This window comes from Rhopilema esculentum, chromosome 8, assembly GCF_057945365.1.
Source record: "Rhopilema esculentum isolate cy_ngs chromosome 8, ASM5794536v1, whole genome shotgun sequence".
NCBI lineage: Eukaryota > Metazoa > Cnidaria > Scyphozoa > Rhizostomeae > Rhizostomatidae > Rhopilema > Rhopilema esculentum.
Genome location: NC_142822.1, coordinates 1751036 through 1775958, shown reverse-complemented (window position 1 = coordinate 1775958; position 24923 = coordinate 1751036). Strand labels below are relative to the sequence as shown.

At 35.9% G+C, this 24923-nt stretch overlaps 1 protein-coding gene and 1 long non-coding RNA gene across 6 annotated transcripts; one reads left to right on the top strand and one right to left on the bottom strand.

Moving 5' to 3' along the window:
- Nucleotides 1–6766: 6766 nt before the first annotated feature.
- LOC135694329 (uncharacterized) lies at nt 6767–23154 on the top strand. 3 transcript variants are annotated; one of them, XM_065213015.2, is made up of 12 exons: nt 6767–6938; nt 12858–12970; nt 13699–13774; nt 14087–14148; nt 14302–14355; nt 16920–17015; nt 17715–17780; nt 18821–18890; nt 20219–20349; nt 21027–21122; nt 22120–22230; nt 22977–23154. In XM_065213015.2, the coding sequence occupies exons 2-12, from the start codon at nt 12860–12862 to the stop codon at nt 23022–23024; spliced, it is 921 nt and encodes a 306-aa protein (XP_065069087.2). In that variant the 5' UTR covers nt 6767–6938; nt 12858–12859; the 3' UTR covers nt 23025–23154. The 3 variants fall into 3 exon arrangements, with proteins under 3 accessions (XP_065069087.2, XP_065069084.2, XP_065069086.2); XM_065213012.2 differs by lacking the exon at nt 6767–6938 and adding an exon at nt 7279–7521; XM_065213014.2 differs by lacking the exon at nt 6767–6938 and adding an exon at nt 9382–9567.
- Nucleotides 10588–16123, bottom strand: LOC135694336 (uncharacterized). Of its 3 annotated transcripts, none has more exons than XR_016143917.1 (3): nt 14971–16123; nt 11334–11396; nt 10588–11198 (listed from the first exon to the last, which is right to left on the bottom strand). It is a non-coding gene; the product is annotated as an uncharacterized LOC135694336 (long non-coding RNA). The 3 variants fall into 3 exon arrangements; XR_010517165.2 differs by having other exon boundaries at nt 15353–16123; XR_016143918.1 differs by lacking the exon at nt 14971–16123 and having other exon boundaries at nt 11334–11497.
- Nucleotides 23155–24923: the final 1769 nt, after the last annotated feature.

Here is a 24923-nt window from a genome sequence, read left to right as displayed (position 1 = left end):
AAATTCTTTTTCTTTCTAATGTTCTTTGTGTCGTCTTTTTCTTCTATTTCTACTTCTTCGCCTTCATCTTTGTTTTCTTATTCTTCTTCTTTGGCTTCTTTCTCTTCCTCTTTGTCTTCTTCTTCTACTTCCTCTTCTTCTACATCTTCTATATCTTCTTCTTTTTCTTCTTCTTCTTCTTCTTCTTCTTTCTAATGATCTGCGTGTCGTGTTTTCTTCTTTTTCTACTTCTTCATCTTTGTTTTCCTATTCTTCTTCTTTGGCTTCTTTTTCTTTTTCCTCCTCTTTTTCCTCTTCTTCTACTTCCTCTTCTAATTCTTCTTCTATTTAATCTTCTTCTTCCTTTTCTTCCATATCTAATTCTTCTTTTTCTTCTTCTTCTATTTCTTATTTTTTTTCATCTTCTTCTTCTTTGTTCTAATGTTCTCGTATCATCTTTTTCTTTTTTTTCTATTTCTTCATCTTCATCTTTGCCTTATTATTCTTCTTCTTTGGCTTCTTTTCTCCCCTTTTCTTCTTCTTTCTATTCTACATCTTCTTCTTCTTCTCTTCTTTTCAAACTTTTCAATTTTTGCGAGTTTGATATCTTATTCACCTTTGGCGGAGCAAATATTGTTGATAAAACCTTCCCGCAGTATTCAGTTTAGGGTAAATTTACAAAAGAATTATATAAATCGTCAGTTGACGTTATCTTCTTGACGGGTGCGTTCGCATCATCTATTGCTGCGTGTTTCAAATCTTTGTGAGTTAAACAAAGAAGGAAAAGGTGTAGTACTTATCAAAAGAGTAGAACTTGATTTTCCTGGATACTTCTTTGTATTTTGGGGTTTTCAAATTAACATATCCTGGCTTTGCTTGTTGATGTTTCTTCAGAAAGTCTGAGGGCATGTCCCTGTAGCTTCCATTTGTGAACTTTAATATGTTGACTTTTTGAATCTTCTTTACATTTTCCATAATACTTTCTGTAGCTTTATATGATGTTTTTGATAATCATCCTCATTATTTCTCTGTGTGCTTCATCAATTTCATGGAATTCTTTTTTCGGATATCCCAAGGTTCCAAAGTTGTGGATCAAATTCGGGTTTACTACAACTTTCATAGCATCAGTTTCGTCTTTACATGTATGTTTTCTAGGAACATTTGATTGATGTTTGAAAGGCTGCATGTATCACTTGTACTCTCCTCTTCACATCTTCACAAATGGTGTAGCTTGACCCTCTTGGCTATGAGATAGGGGTCATCAATAGTAATTTTTACTGGCGAAGAAAAATATGAAGAAACATTTAGGTGACACTTCACCTACCGATAAGCGGCTTTACCGACCAAACGAGGAATTTTTTGGACCAACTGAAGATTTACCGACAAACTCACGACGATTTGGGGGGGGGGGGTGGAGTTATCACACCCGTTACACATCTATGGTAACAACGCCCCTGATATTCACAATATTCCATTAGTAATCCTAGCTTCTCTACTTGTCTCAAATTTTCATCTTTGTTGTCATTACGTCGGTGTGTTTCTCGTTTTTCTCTCAATTAACTTCAAAACTTTGCTTGCTCAATACTACTTTCAACATCTTTTTTGCCACTCTTTTTCTTGTTTGTGTTCTGTTGGAAAGTCAGCGTTGTCAGCATAACCAGTTCTTTTGGATGCGAAGCCTTTTTTGAACATGAAAACTCTAGGTAATGATTTATTGTTGGTGATTTTAAATTCTTTTCTAAGACAATGTTAAAAAGGCTCCCCTAATTTCGTCACTTTGAGGGGATCCAAAATTCATCTCTGGGCCTACTGAGGGCAAATCAGCTCTTGCAAATAGCTTACGAGGTTTCCACAAAAACAAAAGGAATTCCAAAGATTTTCAGATAAAACAATAGGGTTTCCATCAAAGACTTTCATAGAGGGATTTGACTCATCAGTCTTTTCATTACATTAAGTTCCAAAAATTCCGGTGTCATTAATTTTGGTGGATTAATTTTCGGTGGATTTTCTTATTTTGAAGGTGTTATTTTGCCATTCTAGAAGGCTTGATTTCAAAAATTTTCTTCCGCGTCGGACCCAACCATGGTAGGTCCTCCTGTGTCACTAAACTTTATTCTTAGCCCAACCCCCAGATTCAATTTCGTGCGCGCCGCCTCTGTCCGGTTCAATGGTGCGATTCAATGCTTGAAATTTTCAAGTTGTTGAAAGAACTACTATTTAATAACAAATAAAGAATAACAAACTTGAACCATGTTTATATATCATACATCATAAATATGATGACACTAGGCTGATAAAATTGCCCATAAGCAGTGGCGAAATGGACTAAGGTTCCCTTTTAAAAAAACCAAGGAGCCTGAAACAAAAATTTTCAAGCCTACAATTTTCCGACAAGATAGCATCTTGTGTCTAATTTCAAGAAAACTGCACATTTTGATGGAAATAGGTGATTTTGGCGGGACCCTTTAGAAATATTTGCTGACCACGCCATAATTAAGTAGCAAGAGCAATCCATTCATGATTTTTTATATCAAGATCGATATCTCATCTAAGACAATTGATGATACAAGAGATCGACCGATTACACTTTTGACAAGTCGGTCATGATAACAACATGATTGCAATTGCGATGTTCATTTTAAAAATTTTATCTTGTTTTCTTCAGTGGGAAATACGTTTGAAATAACTTTTATTTGGAAGAATCCGATGGAAATTTCGGCTAATCTTTACGGAATTTAAATTGAATACACAATTTACAAGCATTTTAGATCTTGGTCATATATTGTTTGTTCGATTATTTAGTACTGGCTAATATTTTATCAGCTATACTATGTTCAAATTTTGCAACAAGGGGAAAAGAGAGGTTATAGAAGCACCTGGGGTAAAAAAATGGGAAAATACAGAAAACTTGGCAAATACGCCCCTTAGATTAGCTTAAAATACATTTTCAGAACGATATGTTGGAGTAATTCATTTTATCACAATTTAGCACGTCTTCATTTTATCACAATTTAGCTACTGCCATTTAATTTGGATGTTTTGTGATCGACAGATGAACAACAGAATAACCAGAATTCATGAAAAGTATTTGCATCTAGCCTATGGTGACTATGAATCAAACTTTCAAACTCTTCTTGAAAAAGACAACTCGACGTCTATCCATGATAAAAATCTGCAGTTGCTTCTTACAGAAATATATAAAACTTTACATAATCTCAACCCAAGTTTCATGAAAGAAATCTTTACTGAAAGAAGTATGTGCTATTATCTTAATAACATATCCCGAATATCGCTATCAAGACCAAAAACAATTTGTTATGGTATAGAAAGTGCAACCTTTATGGGATCCTGGCAAGAGCTTACAAATGACATTAGAACATCTTCTAGCCTCGCAATATTTCAGAAAAAGATTAAAACTCGGAAAGATATAAAATGCAACTGCAGACTTCGCAAACCTTACGTTGCGCAGATTGGATTCTTGAAATAGTCATCGAATAATTGTATATTTTTATCTAATGAGTCATCCTTTTAATTTTGTACATTTCCTATATTATTATATCCATTCATTGTAATCAATTTTATATTTATAAATTTGGTATAAATAGTAGATTTTAATTAGCTGTTATATTAGCTAAAAAAATTTGCTTCGCCTACTGTAAATATTTTTATGGAAGAATTTCATTTTCATTTCAACTTAAACTACAATTACAAATCTCACTATTGCAAGGTAATTTGTAATTAGATAGCCTGGTTTTACAAGAAAATACTATAAGAATCGTAAGGAAAAAGGGAAAACTGAGAAAAATAAAACAACCAGAATTAAAAAGGATGTAATTCCGGATTTGTCCATGGCTTATTTCTGCAACAAAATATGTAGTACGAAGTACGGATGGCAATGTTGGAAAGTTTAGAGATGAGATACTGTTTTTGTTGTTGATCGATGGAGAGAGAGTCACACATTTTGAAGAAGGAGATGCAGGAATTGCCAAAGATGCCAAGAGAGCTCATAGAAAGATTAACAAAGGAGACACATTTGATTTGAACTGCCGCTGTAAGTCAGATAGGAGAGAAGCATACTTGCTGTGTTTTCTTGTTTCATTTGTGTCTAGATTGGACCAACAGTAAGCTCTAAGATGTATAGGTAATTGTTGTTAGTCTTCAATAGAAGATCTGGGCGAAGGTTTTCTCCTTTTATGTTTGATGGTGAAAGAAAGCCAGGTATATCAGCATAGATGGTAGATTCATTAACAGCTTTAACGGACGTAGCTAGAAAGTTTAAGATAGAGTTATGACGCCAGGTGTATCGGCCTTGTTCTAAATATGTTTTGCAGCCAGCAACAACGTGAAGGAGGGTTTCTGGCAGAAAACAGAAAGAACAGTCAGAGGTCTGGCTCAAATTCAATTTGTTCAGGTTTTTCTGTGTGGCAAGGGTATTGTTCAGGTACCTTATGGTGAAATTGAAAATATTCTCAGGCATGCTACTTTGCACCTTGGACCAAAGTTTGTTTATTTGTGGAAGATTCTGGTAAAGAGAGGTGATAATAAAGATCCTTGGGAGGTTAGGATGTTTTGCAGACGATCTTTATTCTCATGCTAATGGAAACATTACTTAAACTACAACTACAAATCTCACTATTACAAGGTAATTTGCAATTGGCTAGCCTGGTTTTACAAGAAAAAACTATAACAATCGTAAGGTAAAAGGAAAAACTGAGAAAAATAAAATAAAATAAAACAACTAAAGATAATAAGGATGTAATTCCGGATTTGTCCATGGCTTGTTTTTGCAACAAAATATGTAGTACGTAGTACGGATGGCAATGTTGGAAAGTTTAGAAATGAGATACTGTTTTTGTTGCTGATCGATGGAGAGAGAGTCACACATTTTGAAGAATGAATTGCAGGAATTGCCGAAGATGCCAAGAGAGCTCATAGAAAGATTAACAAAGGAGACACATTTGAACTGCCGCTGTAAACCAGATAAGAGAGGAGCATACTTGCTGTGTTTTCTTGTAGCATTTGTCTCAAGATTGGATTCGAAGCCAACAGTTAGCTCTAAAATGTAGAGGTAATTGTTGTTAGTCCTCAAGAGAAAATCAGGGCGAAGGTTTTCTCCAGTTATGATTGATGGTGAAAGAAAGCCAGGTATATCAGCGTAGATGGTAGATTCATTGACAGCTTTTAGTGACGTAGCTAGAAAGTTTAGGATAGAGTTATGTCGCCAGGTGTATCGGCCTTGTTCCAGATATGTTTTGCAGCCAGCAACAACATGAAGGAGTGTTTCTGGCAGAAAACAGAAAGAACTAATAATAATAATAATAATAACGTTAAACGTTAAACGGTTGTCAATTATACGACGAAAGCCCGAATTTTCCGACGACATTGCTAATTGAAGGGGGCGGAGCCCCCATACCCCTTTAATTTCCGCCACTATTCGCAATAACAAGAGTTGGCTACATCCGGGATTCATTATACCAAGATAATATTTAGACCAGACCAGAATATTTATACCAAGAGAATATAATATCAGAGTCCCGAAATATTGGCAGTCGCTTAGCCAACAACTGGAACAATAAAGTAGATATTTTTGTAGGTATGTTTAAAGAAGATATTTTTACGGCGACCTTACTACGCCTCCTTTCATACTGTATTTAGAAACATTTCTAAATGTCTAATAGTCAAAGAAAGAACAAATAAACTTTACGATTTTGAATGCATTAGCAACAAAAAATTTGGTCAGATTCAGATAAATTTTCGAGAGACAAAACTTTGTCGAAAAAAATTCGTACCACTTCCAAAAATTTCGTCGTGACAGAATTTCGTGGATATCTAGCACAAAGATAGCAACATATTGCCAATATCTTGAGAGGCAAAACCAAACAGGGTGCTTTATACTCAATTCAATAGGTATTGGCTTCGTGGAAACTGAGAGGCTTGAGCAACACCCCGGGGCCGGAATTTTGGTAAAATTATTTTTCTCAAAACGTGAAATTATTTGCTGAGACCCCGTTAACATAAACTCTGGGTTAAATGAAGACGTTTTGTGAAGTTTCAGACGAGTCCAATCAGATTGACAAAAGCTATTGCGTAAACGTCATCCAAACTGACTACCTTATAAGGCTTCAGTATGGAAAGTTAAAAACTTTTTTTTCAAAAGTCGTAAAAAGTTCCCGAAACATCCGTTAACGTCAAGGGTATGTTCATTTAATATGTTTTATAAAGTTTCAGTTAAGTTTATAGAGAAACGACAAAGTTATTGCGTAAATACGGATTTTCCAGTTTTCCATTTGTAAGGCTTCGGTATGGGAAACGAAATGTAAAATTTGCAAGGAAGATCACAATTTTACTGAATCCCCTGTTAACATGTATACTGGGATTGGAAAAGCTACGTTGCAAGCATTTGGGAAAATCTTCCTAATATAAGGGCGAGAAACTTACTGCGTAAAAATAAATTTTTGCCCGACGGCGATTGTCTAACGCATGGCCTAAGTCGAAATTCAACATTGAGATGCTCAGATCAGCCTCTACAAGACGTAACAACAAAAACCAAGCATACGATAATACACTTACGAAGGTATACATTTACGTGACAAATGTATTAGGGCGATCGCCTCAAAGCAAATGTGGTTAACCCCTTTGCTCAAAAAACAAAATAGAAAACCAGTGGAACATAACGAGTTTGCTGGTTGAGATTTTCAATTGCAATTATACCCAATTGTAAAAATAAAGACATATTTAATAAATTGTAAAAATACACTTTCTAGACAAGTACAATTTGCATTATCTTATATTTTGTCGGATGATCTCCAGGAATCTGGCATCCGCCATTTGCACTGGAACTCGCTGAATTAATTTTGCAACGAAATATCTTCGGATGCAGCAAGATTTGTTCAATCAATGTTAGAATGCTAGTTTTGGAGCCGTCATTTTGTTATTCATCATCCTAATACTTTTTTCACGTAAGTGTACTTTAATGTTATTAACTTTGTTTTTAACCCTCTAGCACAGATTTTTTTTATACCGAGCCATTTTAGTCCGAATGTCTAATCGAATATCGTATGCTAAATAGCGGAACAAAAAAAATTCAGCATCAAATCGATCGTATTTATCATATGGAAGGTCCGCATGGAGATAATGAAGATTTCTATGATGATTTTCATCCATCAGAAAAAGAACTTCTTCATCATCCACTTTCTCATTATCATGCATATCAATTAATTTCGTGTCATACACATCCAGGAGTTTTTTGCCTGCATTAACGGATCACCCGTCGCCAAGATCACCTAGATTCAGGGATCGTTCTCCTAAGAATATGACATCCAGCAAAAGAATGGGATGCGCTAGGAATTTCAGTGACAAGAGCATTTGAGATGGCGGCATTAATTGATTCTTACTGTTTGGTTGGCACGGGTGAAGTTCATGATTTTGTAAAACGATGCATGGTGGCTACAGGAGTCGAGGAGTCTCATGCCGTTGACCTTGCAAATCTACTTGTTGCAGCTGATACAAGGGGGCATTTTAGTCATGGTATCAATAGACTGGGTAAGGTCATAGATGGATTAATTTGAGTTACCTGGGATTGGGTTACTTGAAGAAATTGATTTGTGAGCAAAGAATAGCTACAAGGAAAATAATGACCAATTTTCTAAAAATTTCTTTAAAAAATGTGAAGGATGGTCAGAAATTTACAGCCATAGTGGGCCGGAGCCGTCGCTCTCATGCAAATGGTACCCCACATGTCATAAATGTACCTGACGTATCGAATTTTTAATCATGAAAAAAATAAAGAAACCAATAAAACTAACAGATGATTGTATTTATGTATTAGGCAACTCTTCTTTATCCGTTTTCACTTAACATGGGGGTTATTGCAAATCGTTTTCTGTCGATATTCAATAAAGTAAGCCAACCACTTTAGGCCAATGAGGTTGTCCCGTTTTTTCACAAATTATTTAAATGTTGTATCATTTTCATATGAAAGCGGAAACATTTGGAAAACGGCAGGTTGTGACAAAGGCATGAAATTTTCAAGGGTTTTTGGGTTCAAAGATTTGGAATTCTCGTGCAAATGAAAAATAAAATCATCAAAAAATGCAAGTCAGTTGAAAGTTCTTATAAAAGATTGTTATTTCGAAAATCAATGCACCTGTAATGCTTGCAGTCAATAACTTTCATAATGCAATCTCTTAAATTGCTTCATGTTAGTGTTTATTAGTGTTCACACTATTGTTAAACTAACAGTAAAAAGGTATTATCATTATTATATTATTATTACACTCCAGAAAGTTAGTGCTTTGGATTCAAAGAGAGGGAAATCTACAATAGAATTGTTCTGTTTCAAGCGTCTGTACTGTAACGTTTTGTGCCGTTTTCAAATGGTCCCATTTTCAAATTATGCCGTTTTCAAATTGTGACGTTTTCGAAACTGTTGTCATATGCCTTTTGATGAGACATGATTTAAAGTTGGGGTCAAAATTTTAACTTTTTTCAAGGGTTTCATGAAGACTGCCACCATGGTTGGTGGCAAGAGGGATTGCTGGTAACTGCATCTAAAATAATTTCAGCATCAAATTTAGTAAAGATCTCTGGCAATATCCTTTCCCTTCCTTTATCGTTTTGCCACAGAGATTTTATTGCTAAGGTTGTGTGAAAACTGAATAAATGACTTAAGGATGGGAGTTTTTGAAGGCTCCATATATACTATGTAATTAATCATTTGTAGAGATAAGACAAAACACCAATAGCACTCCGTTACACGCCTAAAACAGCTTAGGGGTTCGAAATGCCACATTGTTCCCAGGAAGGCCTGAGTCAGTATTTATATAATATTTTTTCATAAGGCATAAAGCAGACAAGGGGGATTGTCCACAAGGGTGCTGTCCATTTGTAATACTACTCTTGGTCAGAATCAGCTCTTGGACAGTTCTCAGCAGGATCAATTTTGTAATTGGTCTAAATCCGATGAGAGAATATTGGGGGAGGGGTAATATTTTGGCAACATACTTTTTGTGATGTAATCTTATGATTTTCAAACTGCCTTTACATAGCCAAAAGTGAATCATGGGCGTTCCCTTCATATAACAATGGCATTCCTTGTTAGTAAAAGGGCGTTTCCTGGTGCTAAAAGGGCGTGGCCTACAATCTTTTGTTTTGTCCCCCCCAGAGCGTAGTGGCTGGCGCTGCCATTGTTCCCTTCTCATGCTGTAAATCATTTAAAAACAAAATGAATTTGTTCTCTATCTTTAACACAAATTGAAGCATTTCATCTGATGGTACAATAAGTCCAGAATATAAACAGAATAGTATCAGATTCATATGCTTTAAACATTGGAAATACATTTTTTGTCATGTCTCCATTTTCATTGGCTAGAGCAGAACATTGCTGACATCTGCATTTCTGAAAAGTATGCCTGAGAAGATATCCAGCTCTACATATGTTGTGGCATTATCCTTGAAAATCCTACTTTCAATATGCTCACTGCTATAATCTGATGTTACTATTTTGAGCGGTCCAACATCAACAGGAGCCAGTTTAGTTAGAAGTTTGTTCTCGTCAACTTAACAATTAGCGGAGGCAACACTGAGCAGGTTAGTGTAAAACAGCTTCCTGTATGCTCTCTTAAATTGAATGGGAGTTGGGTTATCTGAATTTCCCCCCTGCTGCCTGATTGACCCAAAAAAGTTTTCCAATGGATCCTGGTTTAATTGCCTAGTTACCAAAAAACATATATATAAATCACCATGCAATCTTGACCAAAGTTTTTAAATAGCATTCAATGAAACACACCATCCTTTCAGACACATTAGATAATGAGTACAGTCTTCACCTGTTGCTCCATCAACTACTCTAACGGATTTTATGAATCTTACCCGCTCCTAATGTCATTGTCCAGATGTTATTGGCCAGCAACAAATTTTGCTATCCTTAAAACTCAAAGAATTGCATGTATCAAAAAGCTTATCAAACTGTGTTAAAAGGTCTGCAGTGCCTTTCGCAGAAGATGGTAGGCCATTCAGTGCGACATAAGTATAAATACCAGCAGCAACAGAATGGCTAAAGACCTGGGTAGGAAGCTTCACTTTCATCTTTGCAAACTGAGGGGGGCTGATGTGTTTTGGAGTCCATTTAGGAGCAGTTCTGATGGCAAGCTTCTGTTCTTTTTCAAAAAATTAACTGATATCTTTCCATGATGCTATTTTATTGTTGAACTGGAAGTCATACTGTAACAGATTGTTTCTGACTGACTTGATTAAATGTGGTGGATCAAAGATGGTAAAGTATTTCTTTCCATGCATTTCAAAATAAGGTTTATCAACATTTACACCCATTGACTCATAAAATTTCAAGAAGTTGGAGCCCTGGTCACTGACAGTGGCAAGAATATTTAAACCCATTGACTGCAAGTGCATTAGATTTTCTTCAATTATATCTTTTAGGACATCACCACTGCAAGCCTCCTTAACAAAATAATAAGAAACTGGTTGTTTCCAGCTTTTCCATATGCCACAAACCATAAACACCAAAGCAGAATTTGCTACAAGATTTGATACTCTACCTTGTCCAAGATCCTCGAAACCCAACAATGGAATCTGTTGACTCATTATAAAATAAATTTGATTTCAATGACATTTCATCCGTCAGAAGTGAACAATACTTTGCTCTGTCTGACATGGCATCAACATGTTGCTTTAAAACGAATATTGATTTTTCTAAAAAACCAACATCAGATGGAAACCTAGAGACCATTATAGTTGGATTTTCTTTTGATGGCAATTTCAATAATTTTGCAAGGAATCTGTAAGCCTTACCACTTACAATGGTACAAAGAAAGGGCCCATGATTTAAAAGAGGTGTCATATCTCCTACCTTGTTTCTTCTGCAAGCTTAGAGCTACCTGTTTTTAAGAAACAAGAGACCATCTTGTGAAACAAGCCCTTCAAGTAATTGAAATGCCTTATAAGCCTTCTGCATCTTAGTAAACTTTTTTGGGGATTGGTGTGGAGATGAGAAGAAGGAAGATAGCCTAGAGATCTGCCTACACTTGCTCTTTAATAACCTCCTCAGATTCTTCTTCCGTGGAGTATTTGAGACAGTTCAGCACTTGTTTGTGAAGATGCCTCTTTTGGAAAAAGTTTTTCTTCACTTGTGACTACTGTTCCAGAATTGCTGCTGTGTTCATCATATGCTGGTGACAGGGCATCATTTCCAGGTAGATCAACTAAAAAATGGAAATATAAAAGAGTTAATATCAGAACAAATTTTTAATAAATATATTTGGCTCTTTCAGTTGGTGTTTTATTTTCATGCAATTTTCTTATCGATAATGAATAACTTTGATATTCACAAAAATTACCATGAGGGGGTTCTTCAACCATCATGTCTGTAAAATCCAATTGTCTTCTTTTGTTTGCAGGTCCTGTTAGAATTATAAATAAAAATTTATTGTATAAAATATAATATTATACATTCTAAACAGATCTTATCAATCCTACAAAAGGGCAGTAAAATAAACAATTTTAACTTCAACAATAAAATGTAAAGTTTGTAAGCTCATATCATATATATAAATTCTTTGTTTTAAATTTAAAATATATAATTTTGGTTACATATTAAGAGTTGCTGAAACTAAAATGTTAACAGGAAATTATCCAAATCAATTTATTGATTTCTTTTTTTGAATCATTACTATATTTCCTAATGAAGATATTGAAAATGGTCAAAATAATTTTTTGAAGTTTTAGATTGACACCACAAATATGCATATTCACTGTCTCTTGTGTTTGGATCCTTTCTATTACTGGCAGAAGCAATCAAGGGTGGGCTGGGAATGTTGAATAAAGTTGGCTTGGCATGGCCTGGTAAACGTGTTCTTTGGTTTTTGAATTTGGTGAGGAGATTTGAATGAAAGCAAACCAAAAAAATCTAAGCCATGCCCTTTTAGCAACAGGGAACGCTAATTTTATCCGAAGGGAGCCCCTATGACTAACTTTAGTTTGAAAATTGGCAGTTTGAAAATCATAGGATTACATCACAAAAAGTACGGTGTCAAAATATTACCCCTCCCTCAACATTTTATCATCGAATTTAGACAAAATACAAAGTCTATTCTGCTGAGAACTGAGGGGATGTGTCCCCCCACTCCCCCCACTCCCTCCCACTCCCCCCACTCCCCCCACTCCCTCCCCCTGCCCCCCACTCCCCACTAAACTCTCCTACATGTTGTTTTATTGAGCATTTTTGTTCCTTCGAATAAGAAGAGTTATTTGACATTTGCATGAGAGCGACAGCTCCGGCCCACTATGGCTGAAAATATTGAAACTGTAAAATTTCCATTTTTGGAAAAAGAGTCAACAATGAGTAGAGAGTTCAATTAAAGATGACTCCAAGGACTATATAACTCTAAATGATCTTTGAGGACGTCGTACTGTAGCACGGCAATTGCCAGGCAAATAATCACATACAAGATTCAGGGAAAAGCATTTTAATATCCTGTTTCTGAAGTTCTAAATTTTTGACTTCATTTGGCCTTCAGAACAGATCACTTTCGAGTCATACTTACAGTGGAATTATAAGGACTCTATAATCTTGTGAAGATCGCACTTCCAGTGGAAGCAATTCGTTTTTATTGTTTATTTGTATAAAATTGTATAAAGAGTCATTTATAGAAACTATGTGGTACCAAATAGACTGAGGCAACAAATTTTATAGTTGCCTGATGATGGCATTAAGCATAAAACTTGGAGGAGCAACTTAGAACTCTTCTATTCACAAAAAATGTGTACAGGTCTGCCTTTACTGCATCAACACTTAGTGACTGACCAAAAACAGTAATTTTCAACAATTATTTTTATTTATTCAGATGTTTCTTTCTTCATAGGAATGTATGTTGATGATATATTACTGGGAACCACAGCAAGAACTGGTAGTCCAGAAATAGTGAAAGAAAAGGCTGGAACAGCTCTTGTAGATGCAAAAAATGTCCTAGGGCCAGTAAGTGTTTTCATTTTTTATCTTAAGTATAGCTACATTCCAAATTATTTTGAAGAAAATGTTCTGGCAATTATCACAGGAGAGCAAGTATCAATAACTTCGTAGGATAAAGTGATTTTTTTACTGAATTTTGTTAAAGTGTGAGTGTCTTTGTATGTTTGGTTTCTCTGTGAATTTTTTTAAGACAGACTTACTCCATGAACCTCTGTTTGGCTATTGCCTCACTTTACAGATGCTACAACAGATGTAGTAGCCTCCTTAATGTGAGGCAGTAGCTACAAAGAAGATCATAAAGTAAGTCAAGACACAGAGCACCCCTCATTTGATCTTTTAGAGGAACATTCCACAGCCCCCTTCTCATCTAAGTCTCTGTTTTCTGCTTATGATATGGAGGCTGTTCTCCTTGTTATTGAAAAGACTGAAGTTATTGAAAATAATAATTACAAGGAAGAAGTTAAGGCAAAGAGAAGAAGCTTGCTTTCCAGCAGTGTTTGACCATTACAGTAAAAGTTCTCACTCATATGGCTTGTGGTCTCCCAAAAAAGGAACTCTGGCAACAGGGGTGGACATTTCCTGTAAAAATTTGGTGTCCCCCAACTGTCTCCCACAGATAAAAACCAGACATTCTGGGTGTGCGGGAGACTGAATTTTCCAAACCCTTCGTTTCTCTTTTTGAATTCCTAGGCAATTAGATATTTTTAAGTCATTTTTTGTATTTTTGTATCAAGGTTGCTGGAAAGTTTTGCACTGACCTGGCAATAAAAAAGGCCAAAGAAGCAGGAATCGGTTGGGTTTCATGCAGAGGTATATATGCAATACATTTAATGTCAGGCATTTCATAAAAGGACCTGAATCTGAGAAACCAGAAACTGATAATATTATCAACAGAAGCTATATCATATAGTGTAGTCAGTTGTCCTTTTCTAAGAAGAAGTGTATTGATAATGTTATTAAGAATTATTTACTATCCTTGTAGTGTATAAGATAAATTTTGGTTTTTGGTTTTGATTCTGCTAACTTGGAAATTATGAGGTCTGGTTTTTATAAAAGAAAGTTCGAATTTTAATGATTAAATAGCAGAGTAAGTTTTTTCATGATAAAAGCTAATACTTCTAGGCTCAAATCATTATGGCATAGCTGGTTGGTATTCAATGAGGGCATCAGAGCAAGGACTAATTGTAAGTGTTCAATGCATCATTATATTAAAGTTTTTTCTCAAGGAAAATGTAGAAGTCTTTCTTAAAATCTTTTAATTGAAGATTACCATTTTTAAGATACAAGATCTGAGTCATAGTTAAAAAGTCATTTGATGCCAAATTTATCATCTTTAGGGAATGTCGTTTACAAACACATCACCACTGCAAGTTCCAACAAGAGCTGTTAAGGTATTCTTGCTGTCAAATGCCACTTATTTATATTGTAGTTGTATTTGTACTGTTACTACTTAGCATCCAAAAGTAGTTTTTATTCTAATATGATTGCAGCACAACTTTGAAAAAACTTTAGCATATGTTTGTAAAACATTAACAAAATGATATTTAACATTATTTCGGAGAAGGGGGGTGGGGGCTGAATGCAATTTTTAGGAAAGCTTTCCCAGTGTTTTAGCGAAAATTGCGGTTTATTGCAAAATGCATGATCTTTTGATAGTCAAGTCCCTCACTTAGAGGCAACTACCCTACAGTTCGATATCACTCTGAAAATGTGTCCCTAAAATCATAGATGTAGGGAACATAGGGGACGGGGGGCTGCATGCTCCGTAATCAGGCAAGATTTATCGCATGACCAACAATATTCGGGAATGATCCATTCTGAGCCCCCCTGAACGTTTCGCATCTGCCACGCCCATGATGGAAATCACTATAGTTGCCTTGATATGAAAAAGATTGAAATTGAATAGTGTTGAAGGCCACTCAAATTTTTGACTTGAGCCTGAGTTACATGACGCCGGTTAAATTCACTCCGGGTTGGGTTTTACTTCGGATAGGGGTTTCACTTACATGACGCGGAGGCAGTCCGAATCGCTTCGCTTTGCCAAACCGGAGTAGAAGTCACTCCGCTTTGGAGGTGAAGTGAACATTAATTCGAAGTACTACGCTTCGCATTTTATCCCGTGCAATCGCTCAATCGGAAGAGTTCTCCTCTCCATTGCCTTGCTCCAACGCAAGCTGCCTCTTCTACCTATCGTCTTGTTAAAAAGCTGCGCTGTTTTTCAAGAGAGTTTTCCACTAAACTGTCCGTCCCAACGAAAGCCTTTTTTGCATTTTCACTAAGAACGTTTTTGATGACATGAATTATTTCATTAAAAACTTTAAGAATATTAGAGCACACACACATTATAGTAATGTAAAAAGGTTGGAAAGCACACACATATACACTTACGCTCAAAATATATTGGGGCACTTCGATTGGTTGATTAGGTTCCGCAACGGAAAGTAATCCAGATATGTTCGGCCAGATGTAACTTCATCTGTGTTTCCTGGAAAATCCGTATAAGCTGAAAAGACATTTGTAGTTTTGATCTGCAATCATCAGAACCAAAACCCGGGACTCTTGCGAATCCATCGAAATTCAGGAAAACACACTATAAACGCCCTGGAAAATGCAGTCATATGTCACTAAGAACTGTTCAGAGGTAGCTCAATAAACGCAGCTTTCAGCTTAAAAAAGTTTTATTTGCATATCAAAGACATTTTTTAACGATTAAGAAAGATTAACTTTATAAAACAAAGAGCTTCAATCAAAGTTTAATGAACAAACATTGTACTACAATAAATCATGGTCATGAATCGCCCTTCTGTCGTTGCAAGCATCGTTGGGAGGGGCGCAGAAGGGGGGTTAGGAGGGGCAAAGGGGTTAGGAGAGGCAAGTGGTTCGGTCCTGTGCTTAGATGGGGCCCGTAATAATGTATTAAGATCTATTTAAAATGCAAAAAGCTACTATTTCAGCTTCTTATATGGAACAAATGCCTGTAAAATTATCGCAGAGAAATGTGCACATGCCCTTGATTCATGTAAAATGTGTTTGCGCATTCTTGTAAATATCCTTTGAAAACTTATCGAATTTAAGGTGCCAGTTACACTATACCGGATTGCTATCGGAGCGGAGTAACTTTCATATCGGATAGGGGTTTGAGTTACACTACGCCACACCAATCCGATACACAACGCTCGATTAGCGGAGTGAAAATCACTCCGCTCTGGAGGTGATACGAAAATCACTCCGGAGTCACTCCGTAGTGGAGCGTTTTAGTGTAATCGCACGAATCCGATATGCTCCACTTTGGAACAAAGGATTTTCTTATTGTTTTCTGCTTGAAGCAATTCGATCGATAATGAACAATGGCGCTTTCTGAGATTTTGTTACTGTTGTATAATGCCAAATCGAAGTTGTCAAAACATTTTCGTATTTGGATTTAATCTCTTCCCGAATTTTAATGAAAAGGCCCTTGGACGAAAAACATACTTTAACACATCAGATAGCAACACAATCTCGCTATCCGTCCTACGAACCCTATCATTTATCTCTCAATTTCATGGTTGTTTTCGTCATTTTATGCATAGCTATTGAAAACGAATTCGCAACAGCACATAGATTCGAAAATATCATCAAAAAATTTAATCTGGTGGATTTTGTGTACCAGAAATGCAAAGGAATACAGGCTTATGAGCGAGCGGAGCGTCGTAGTGTAACTGCTACCCTAAATATCACTCCGGAGTAAAAGTTACTCCGCTCTGCTCCGCTCGATAGCAATCCGGTATAGTGTAACTCTAGCCTAAATGAGCATTTACCTTGAATTGTCCTTTTCTACTATATGTTTCAATACATTTTAAGGAGCAGTCCAAGCTAAGTTTATGTTTTTTTGTGGTTCAAATTGCATGACTTGTTCTTATTGACAGACAGTAAGAATTTGAATGGTAAAACTTGAAGCTGTTTTCTATCTCTGTAGCCTGCTTTGGGGACAAACCCAATTTCTGTAGCTGCACCATGCAAGGGAGATGATTTCGTACTGGATATGGCCACTTCAACTGCAGCAGTTGGCAAGGTTGGTATTGATGTCAAAAGCGCTATGATGTCAAAAGCGTTGTCTAGTCATAGCTAAAGTGTGACGTTACAAAAAGACTATTTTTGTAATTTTTGAATTTTAAAAACATAACACAAAAAGCACCAAAAATACAAAATTAGTTAGGCATGTCAAAAATAATGTGAGATATGGCCAATGAAAGCTTTGAAGTTTGCTAACGGATTGCTAACATGATGCCCTTTTAGGTTATGAGATCCAAATTACAAAAAAGATTTTTGAACTTTATTGTCATATGCTTGACAATCTTTATGTGAGCCTGAAACTCAGAGCAGGGAAATCTGCCAGCGAAATCTGGGCGATTGTTCTAAGTGCGATTGCCGATTTTTTGATGCCCTTTCGAAAGTTGTATTTGATTCTACAACAAAATATTGTAATTCAAATAAGTGACTGGAGAATTCCGTTTGATTTAAATAAAACACAAATAGTAGTGCGTTACTATAGAAGTCAAGCTTGAAAATGAACAGATATTTATCCGTTTTGGTAAGATGACATTACGTGTTTCCCAAAACCTCTGTCGTTTAGGGTTGCTTTGAGGGGAATAAGTTTTCAATTTGCTATTTCACGTTATTTCTGGATTTTGCTGGATCGGATTTTTATATAGAAGTAACTTTGATTTTGCTTTTTCATTCCTTCGCTATCTCCCCCTGTCTTTTACTCTAGGTTGAGATGAATCATAGAAAAGGGATTGAGATTCCAAGGGGATGGGGTGTAGACAGTCAAGGTAAAGTAAGTAGATCTATTTAGTGCAGTGCACTTTGTGCATTTTTGCATTACAGCTAGTGCTGTTTCACATCTTAGTTATTCACTCCAGTGGTTATTAAAGATAAACCTTGTAAAGTTATTCCTAAAATTCTTCCTTCTTCGTCAACCATGCAAAAACAAAAGCCCGATTTTGTGTTTTACCCGACAAGCTAAGAATAAAGTCGGATTTTTCTTTCACTCATTGGAAAATACATGTATAGCTTGTGTGCTAAAAACGTCTTTCATTAACTACAATACCAGAGGATACAGATTCTTGATAAACTGATGGAAAACAGGCTGGTAATGCATTGTGGTGTCTGGCGGAAAGAAAAGGATTTCTTCAGCATGCGTTTTGACAAAAACTGGTTATTTGACGGCTATGAATAGATCAAGAGCGAAAAAAGTCCCACAAGAAGGGTTGGAATTATTTAATGACAAAATTGATATCTAAGAATTGGATATCATTAATAAATCGTCACTAATAAGTTTTGACATTTGCTAGACTATGTTGACAGGTACACCCCTTAAGCTAGTTTTATCTCATTGCATATAATGCTTTACAGACTTGGTTCACCAACAGAGGTTACGTCATGCAAATATTTACTTTGTAGAACTGGTGTTTCTCTTCAGGGTCAAAATTAAAACTTGCGATAACATTTGCGCCCCAATTTGTATCCCCTATAATACAAGATCTTCAAATAGTTTGATAATCTGATATCGGAGCATGTATTTAGAATTATGATTAATTCGTATAGGTAGCGACTTGGAGCCGTATCTTTCTATACTCCAAAAGCAATTAAATACATGTATGTCATGATACAGAAGAGTGTATTAACTAAGGTAACCAACTTAAATCCTGTATTTCAGAATATATTTATCGATTATTAATGCAAGGGGGTTTCGATTTTGAATCGGTAGATGCATAATTCTTCAATAACATTAAGGTGACTGAAAAATCTCATTAACCATTACGTTAATATTCAAGTTCACCATGGGAAATTAAAGACTGTGGGGTTGTTTTCAAGGAAACAAATGATCCACAGAAGGTCCTTGATGGCGGTGGACTTCTTTCCGTTGGAGGTGTCGAATCATCAGGTTAGTTTAATATTTGACCTCATCGCATTTTGCTGTAATGGAAAGCTATTACTGTTAGTTTACTTGAGAAATCATGGTTTAGATGTTGATAAAGAAGAGGTCAAATGCAGGGGTGCCGTCCTAAAAGGCCCCCTAAAATGGTTAGGGGCTATGGTGTAAGCAATCTTTTGAAGCCACACTCATGACCACACCCAATATTATTTTATACGTGTTAATGATTCTTTGTTGTGGATATAAAGTCATTCAAACTATTACCGACTCAAAAAGAGCAATAGGCTTTTACCCAATCACCAAAAATCAAATGCGAGATAAAGGGTTCTCAATTGAAATTCAGCCAACCAAACATGTGCACACTTGTTAAGGGGGATTGAGCCCCCTTGAAATCTGTCTGAGTTTTTAATAGAGGTTGCGCCCCCTCCGCGGGACCACTGGTTGAAAGCTACCCAGGATATAAAAATTTATAGAAAAATCTTTTGCTACAAAGGGAAGATTATAGTGCAAAATAAGTATTTTATCTTTGGTTCATCTTTAGTTGTGATATCATATAAAAGATTTTAACTCCATTTCTCTCAGCATCGATTGTTTGAGAATAGAATATGTCAAAATTAAAGAATTAAATGAGGCTTAACATGATCAACAACAGAGAGTGCTTTAGCTCATATTTTGTCTTTACAAAGTATCAATGTGCCACGAAAAATAGAAACACATCAGAAACTGGAATATTTGAAAACTTTGAAGATGTCATCATGTTGCTCTCAAGGATGGCGTTGCATGTTTGACTCTTGATTCTTGCATTACATTGCCATAATTTTGGATACTTCACATATATGGCAGTATCTTTTGGTCTAAATGAAACAAAAACCAAAAACATACTATCTAAAAATGATTCAGGCACTTTGTTATTTAATCGGAAGACAGACTTCAAAACTTGGGAAGCTAAACAGCCGGTTCGTCCTCTTTGGAATGTAATTTTAGTCTTTTTTCGTTTATTCCCTAATTAATTATTGTTTATGAAATTCCATAGCAAGTATACTTTGAACCAGGTCTATACTGAAACAACTGTAGGTTGAGAAATTTCAACTGGAAACCCAGTGAGGTTTTTCAATCATTTTAGTTCATGTTGAATAAAAGATCCATCTTAATGTTACAACGTAAATTTTATTTATTAAAACTCCCAAAACAAAATAAAAACTAACAGAACGAAGTACAAGACAGAATTTGTTCGTAAACTAAGTGTACAATATATCTAACACAGGTATCCAATATTTGATGCATAATGGCAGTGAAGTTAGAAAAAAATTCGGAAGATCTAATCTTTTTTGCCTAAGGTGGCTACAAGGGTTATGGTTTGGCAATGATGGTTGAGATATTCTGCGGAATACTGTCTGGATCACTTTACGGACCATATATTCGATCTTGGTTGAATGCTTCAAAGGAAGATTTGCGGCCAGCAAATTTGGTATGCTGATTATTTCATGATTATGTCCTGCTCAGTTTATGTTTCTTGATTTAGATCTGTATGCATTTGTGTTTGAATGTTTTTCGTGTGAACCATAGGGAGGGGAGGGTCATTCAAATTGCGCTTTATATCGACCTTTAGAAGTGGTTTAATTGGAAGGCCTTAAGCCCTGATTCGAAAACTCTATAGATTTTCTTTTTGATGTGCCAAGTGCAAATTAACATTGTTTAAGGGGGCGAGGGGGTATGCGGTGTTATAAGTTGGTTAGTCCAGAGAGGTAGAATGGTTGCTGCATGAGTTTTTTCAAGAGATGTTGGCAAGGATTTTGTGCCCTGTCAGGGATTTCCCCAAGTTCAACATGTATCAATAGTGCAAGCCTGTTAGTCATGTTTCCCCCATAAGTCTATCTATTTTTAATCTTCTTTATTTTTTCTATTTGTGTATTGTTGTCTTGTTTTATTTTTGTACCTTATTCCGTTCTTATCTTTTTTATCATTCCAGCTCTTATCGACCTTTCAAGCTCCTTTTGTACTGCGTTTTTGAAAATGAATCCCTATAAAGAACATTTTCATTTGGAGATTAAAGCACAACATCCCTCTGACAATTATCCTTCTGAAAAAATTTCCACAGCGTTTATCGACTTGTTACTTTGTTCATTGAAGCTCTTTTCTTGACAGGGACAATGCTTTGTAGCGATTGACCCCTCTGCTTTTGCTGATGGCTTCGAAGATAGAATGGCGGATATAATGTCATATTGCAGGAATTTGGAACCGGTTTGTGAATAGAGGCTCAATTTTTTTTCAAATATACACTGTATATTCTGTAAAAGCCTCCCTTCTCTATTAAGCCCCCCTCTAGGACTTGAAAAATAAATAACCCTTAATAGACCTTTAGTGGTACGTATTCAAAGTGTCCATAATCATCATAGTTTGTGTTCAGACCCCAATCTCTACTTTTAAGATGGGAGTCTGAAGCACAGGCTAAATTACTGAAGCTCTGGGATAATTCTTTAGAAAACAGCAAGACATTTTGAATAGATTTCTTCCAAAACATTTTCTAACTTGAAAGACTTAAGCATGAATTAGGGATTATGCCGTAGAAACATGCACTAACGCATGTTTTCAACCACTGTGCTGCCGCGACACACTAGTGTGCTATGAGATATGTCTTGTGTGCCAGAGAAAATTCTCAAACTTCGCCTAGTTTGTTTTTAAAAAAGAGGCCCGAGTCTCACACTGACTGAATAAAGATATTTTTTTATTATAAAATACTTCTCTTTCTGTTTCTTTGATTCCTATTCAAGGCACTTCGACGATAAAGACTTTTTATTGTGAATATAGGCCACAAAGTTTCATTTTAAAGTTCTCTGTTGGTGGTGTGCCTCGTTGTTTTTTCAATTAAAAACGTGCCGTGGATCAAAAACGGTTGTCAAACACTGCATTAATGAAGAAAATTCTTGCAATTCATCTCCAAACATGGATGACTCCCAAAATCGTATCTGATCTACAACGAGAGAACGAACTGAAAAAGCATGGCATCATCAATATTGCATTCCTATCTGCCTTCCAGTTGGGTTTCTTGACACAGTTTCAAAACATTAAATTATAAAATTTCGCCAATCGAATTATCATAATTAAAATCATAATCATCCCCATATCATTATCATAATTATCATAATCATCATAATAATCACCATCAATCGCATTATCACTGATCACATTTGATGATTTTTGCTTTCTCTGATGAGCTTTTTAATTTTTCCATCATTAGGCCGAGGGTGAAACAGAAGTTCTTGTCGCTGGTGACCCTGAGCGAAAACACATTAGGAAAGTAGAGGAGAATGGGGGGATACACTACCACGTCAACGTCATTGAAGCCATGGTAAGATTGGTTTCGTTTTTTACCCTCATCTTTACGCAGTATCTTTCTAGTACCGTTATATTAGAGAGAGAGAGCGGGGGGGGGGGGTGCTTATTCTTAACTTTATCCCCTTTAGGAAAGGGCTTTTTAGAACGTAGATTACATATAGATAGCAACAAAATTTGTGAACCTAAAATAGATTGAAGGCGAACCGAATGAAGTCTTTTTATTACATTTCATGAAGTTCTTTTAATAAGATAAAATTATATTGATGTAAAAGTTGTTTTAAGAAATTGTAATCAATCGCCTGCTTTTAAAAAATCTTGCCCTGTAGTGTAGTTAGGGGAATCTTCTTTTGGAGAGGGATATTCAGAAATCGATGTGTAAGAGAGGATGGTTATTCCTGACGGGGGCCTATTCGAGAGGAGCATAGTTTAATCATTACAGTTTGTGAATGGTACTGTATCTTCAGTATTTTACTTTGTAACCTGCACTTGATTAATGATGTCTTTACAACGCTGTCTTTAATTGAAAGGACCTTCACGAGGCACGCACTTTCAAAATATACCACTCTATAGCCTCGCAGGCTAGGCCGTAACTCTTGCTCGAAGGCATTAATTTTTCTACCGACATTCTCGTGGTATCCTAATTCTTAACATATTATTAATAAAGAGTATCAGGGTTTGTCATTTAGGCTCTTGTGATTATGTTGATATTCTTTCTCCTTTTTAAATTCTTATCATCTTGTGTGTTGTTTTCTATTGTAGAATAAAATTGCTGACAAACTGAAAGTTTCAAAAATAGAAACAAAATGACATGTTGAACCATGTGAGTGAATGCGATAAATGTTTGATTATATTTTGAATGCTACAAATGAATATAGTTTTTGCAATAAATATGGGGAATTTTCATACAATATCAAATTAAATGGTGATATATAATGGCTGTTTTTCACGATTTCTCAATTTAGCCTGCGGGTTTTTCAGTATCTTGTTCATCGTATCTTTTAGAGTTCCGGACGCTCCTTTTTTGAGACATTAAGTCGATCAGGCTTTTGTCGAATTTTTAGTGAAGTGCTTTTTGAACAGGCTGGCATCCTAAAGAAGAGGCTGTGCTGTAAGACACTTTTTAAAGGCACATCTAGGAACAAACCCATGACCACGCCCAATATACTTGCAGTTGTATTAAAGATTTTCTGTCGTGTATATTAAATCATTCAGAACTATACCGACTGAAAAAGACAGATATGAATTTTCTTTAAAGGCATTGAAGGAAGTCTAGAGAGCATTAAAGAGTTTTTTTACACAGAATTCGGCCAACCAAACATGTGCTCGTTTCTTAAGAAGGAGGGACAATTTTTAATAAAACCACTTCAAAGTAAAAGGGAAGTTTCCAAACGTAGGGGGCACATGTCGCTTTCGCCCCCGGTTTTGATGTCAGTGGCCTGTATTTAGTAGAAAACTGTATCACGATGAGAAGGGGGTTTCTCATCCTTTACTTTTAACTGTTCTTGGCAGCAGCGGTTTTAGGAACTGCGGGACCTGGGACCAAAAACATCTGCGGGGCCCTTGTTCTTTACAATTTCTATCTTTTTCTATGTGTGAGACCCCTTTTGGCTACCATAAGCGCGAGGCCTGGGGCCATAGCCCCCCTGGACCCCTTTAAAACCTCCACTGGTTCTTTGCAAAATGTTATAGACCATCCTAGTTGAACATTGGGAAGGTGCCTCTTTTCACCCACTGGTATACTATGATGTAGGTCTTAATAAGCCTCTCTGTTGGTTCATTTAGAAATGATATTCGTTTGATTATTTTTGTTCACATGCACATCGAAACGTACCTGTTAATTTTCCTAAACTTAATCTATAAATACAGATATTAAAATATGTCTATGAATTTAATCTATGAATTCAGATTTGAGATATGATATTAAATTTCTTCGTTACTAATGAATATCCTATTTAATTCCATATTTGAATTGAACCGCCATTTCAGTAAATAGGTGAGAATTTCTTTATTGCCTTGATCAAAACTGCCTTGCCCAATTCCAAGTGCACGATTTCAATTATTACATTTTATAAGGCCGATCCAAATCATCCCGCCACCCTCCTGATTGTTTTGATATATTACTTGGATCGATATTGCGTAGAAATAAATCTTTTGATTTTATTAAAAACTTAATATCTGCAAATACTAAGCTTCGCATATAAGATTTAAAATGACCCTGACTGAAATTAAGCTGTGTTTTTGTGTGGTGCTTACGTTGTTAGATAAATGTCACATTCCTTTGGAAGTAGGGTCAGATGTTTGGGAATAAGGTTACCAGGGAATGATGTCGATTCGCAGCTGTTTTGGCGATGGAAGAAAGACCACAAGTGAACTAATATTGATTTATCTTGAGCCAGGCAATTTTTGCGAGGGTCAAAGAGGTTCTCTTTTGCAAGCCCTGTTTACGACTTTCAATATGATCGAAAGCGATCTTACAAAATGCAGTTTGCCTTCAGGCCACTTCTTCGGTTTGTTCACAATACAGTTTAAGCCTACTTAATTACTACACTCTTTTCTTTTTATAAGAACAATTTTATAAGAACACGAGCCTCAAAATTGGTCAAAAATTAAGAAAAATTCAGAACAAGCTGAGGCTGAGCTACTGTAAAATGCAATTTTGAACAACGTTTTATCTCAAAAACGAGGATTTCTAGCCATATGTGAGTG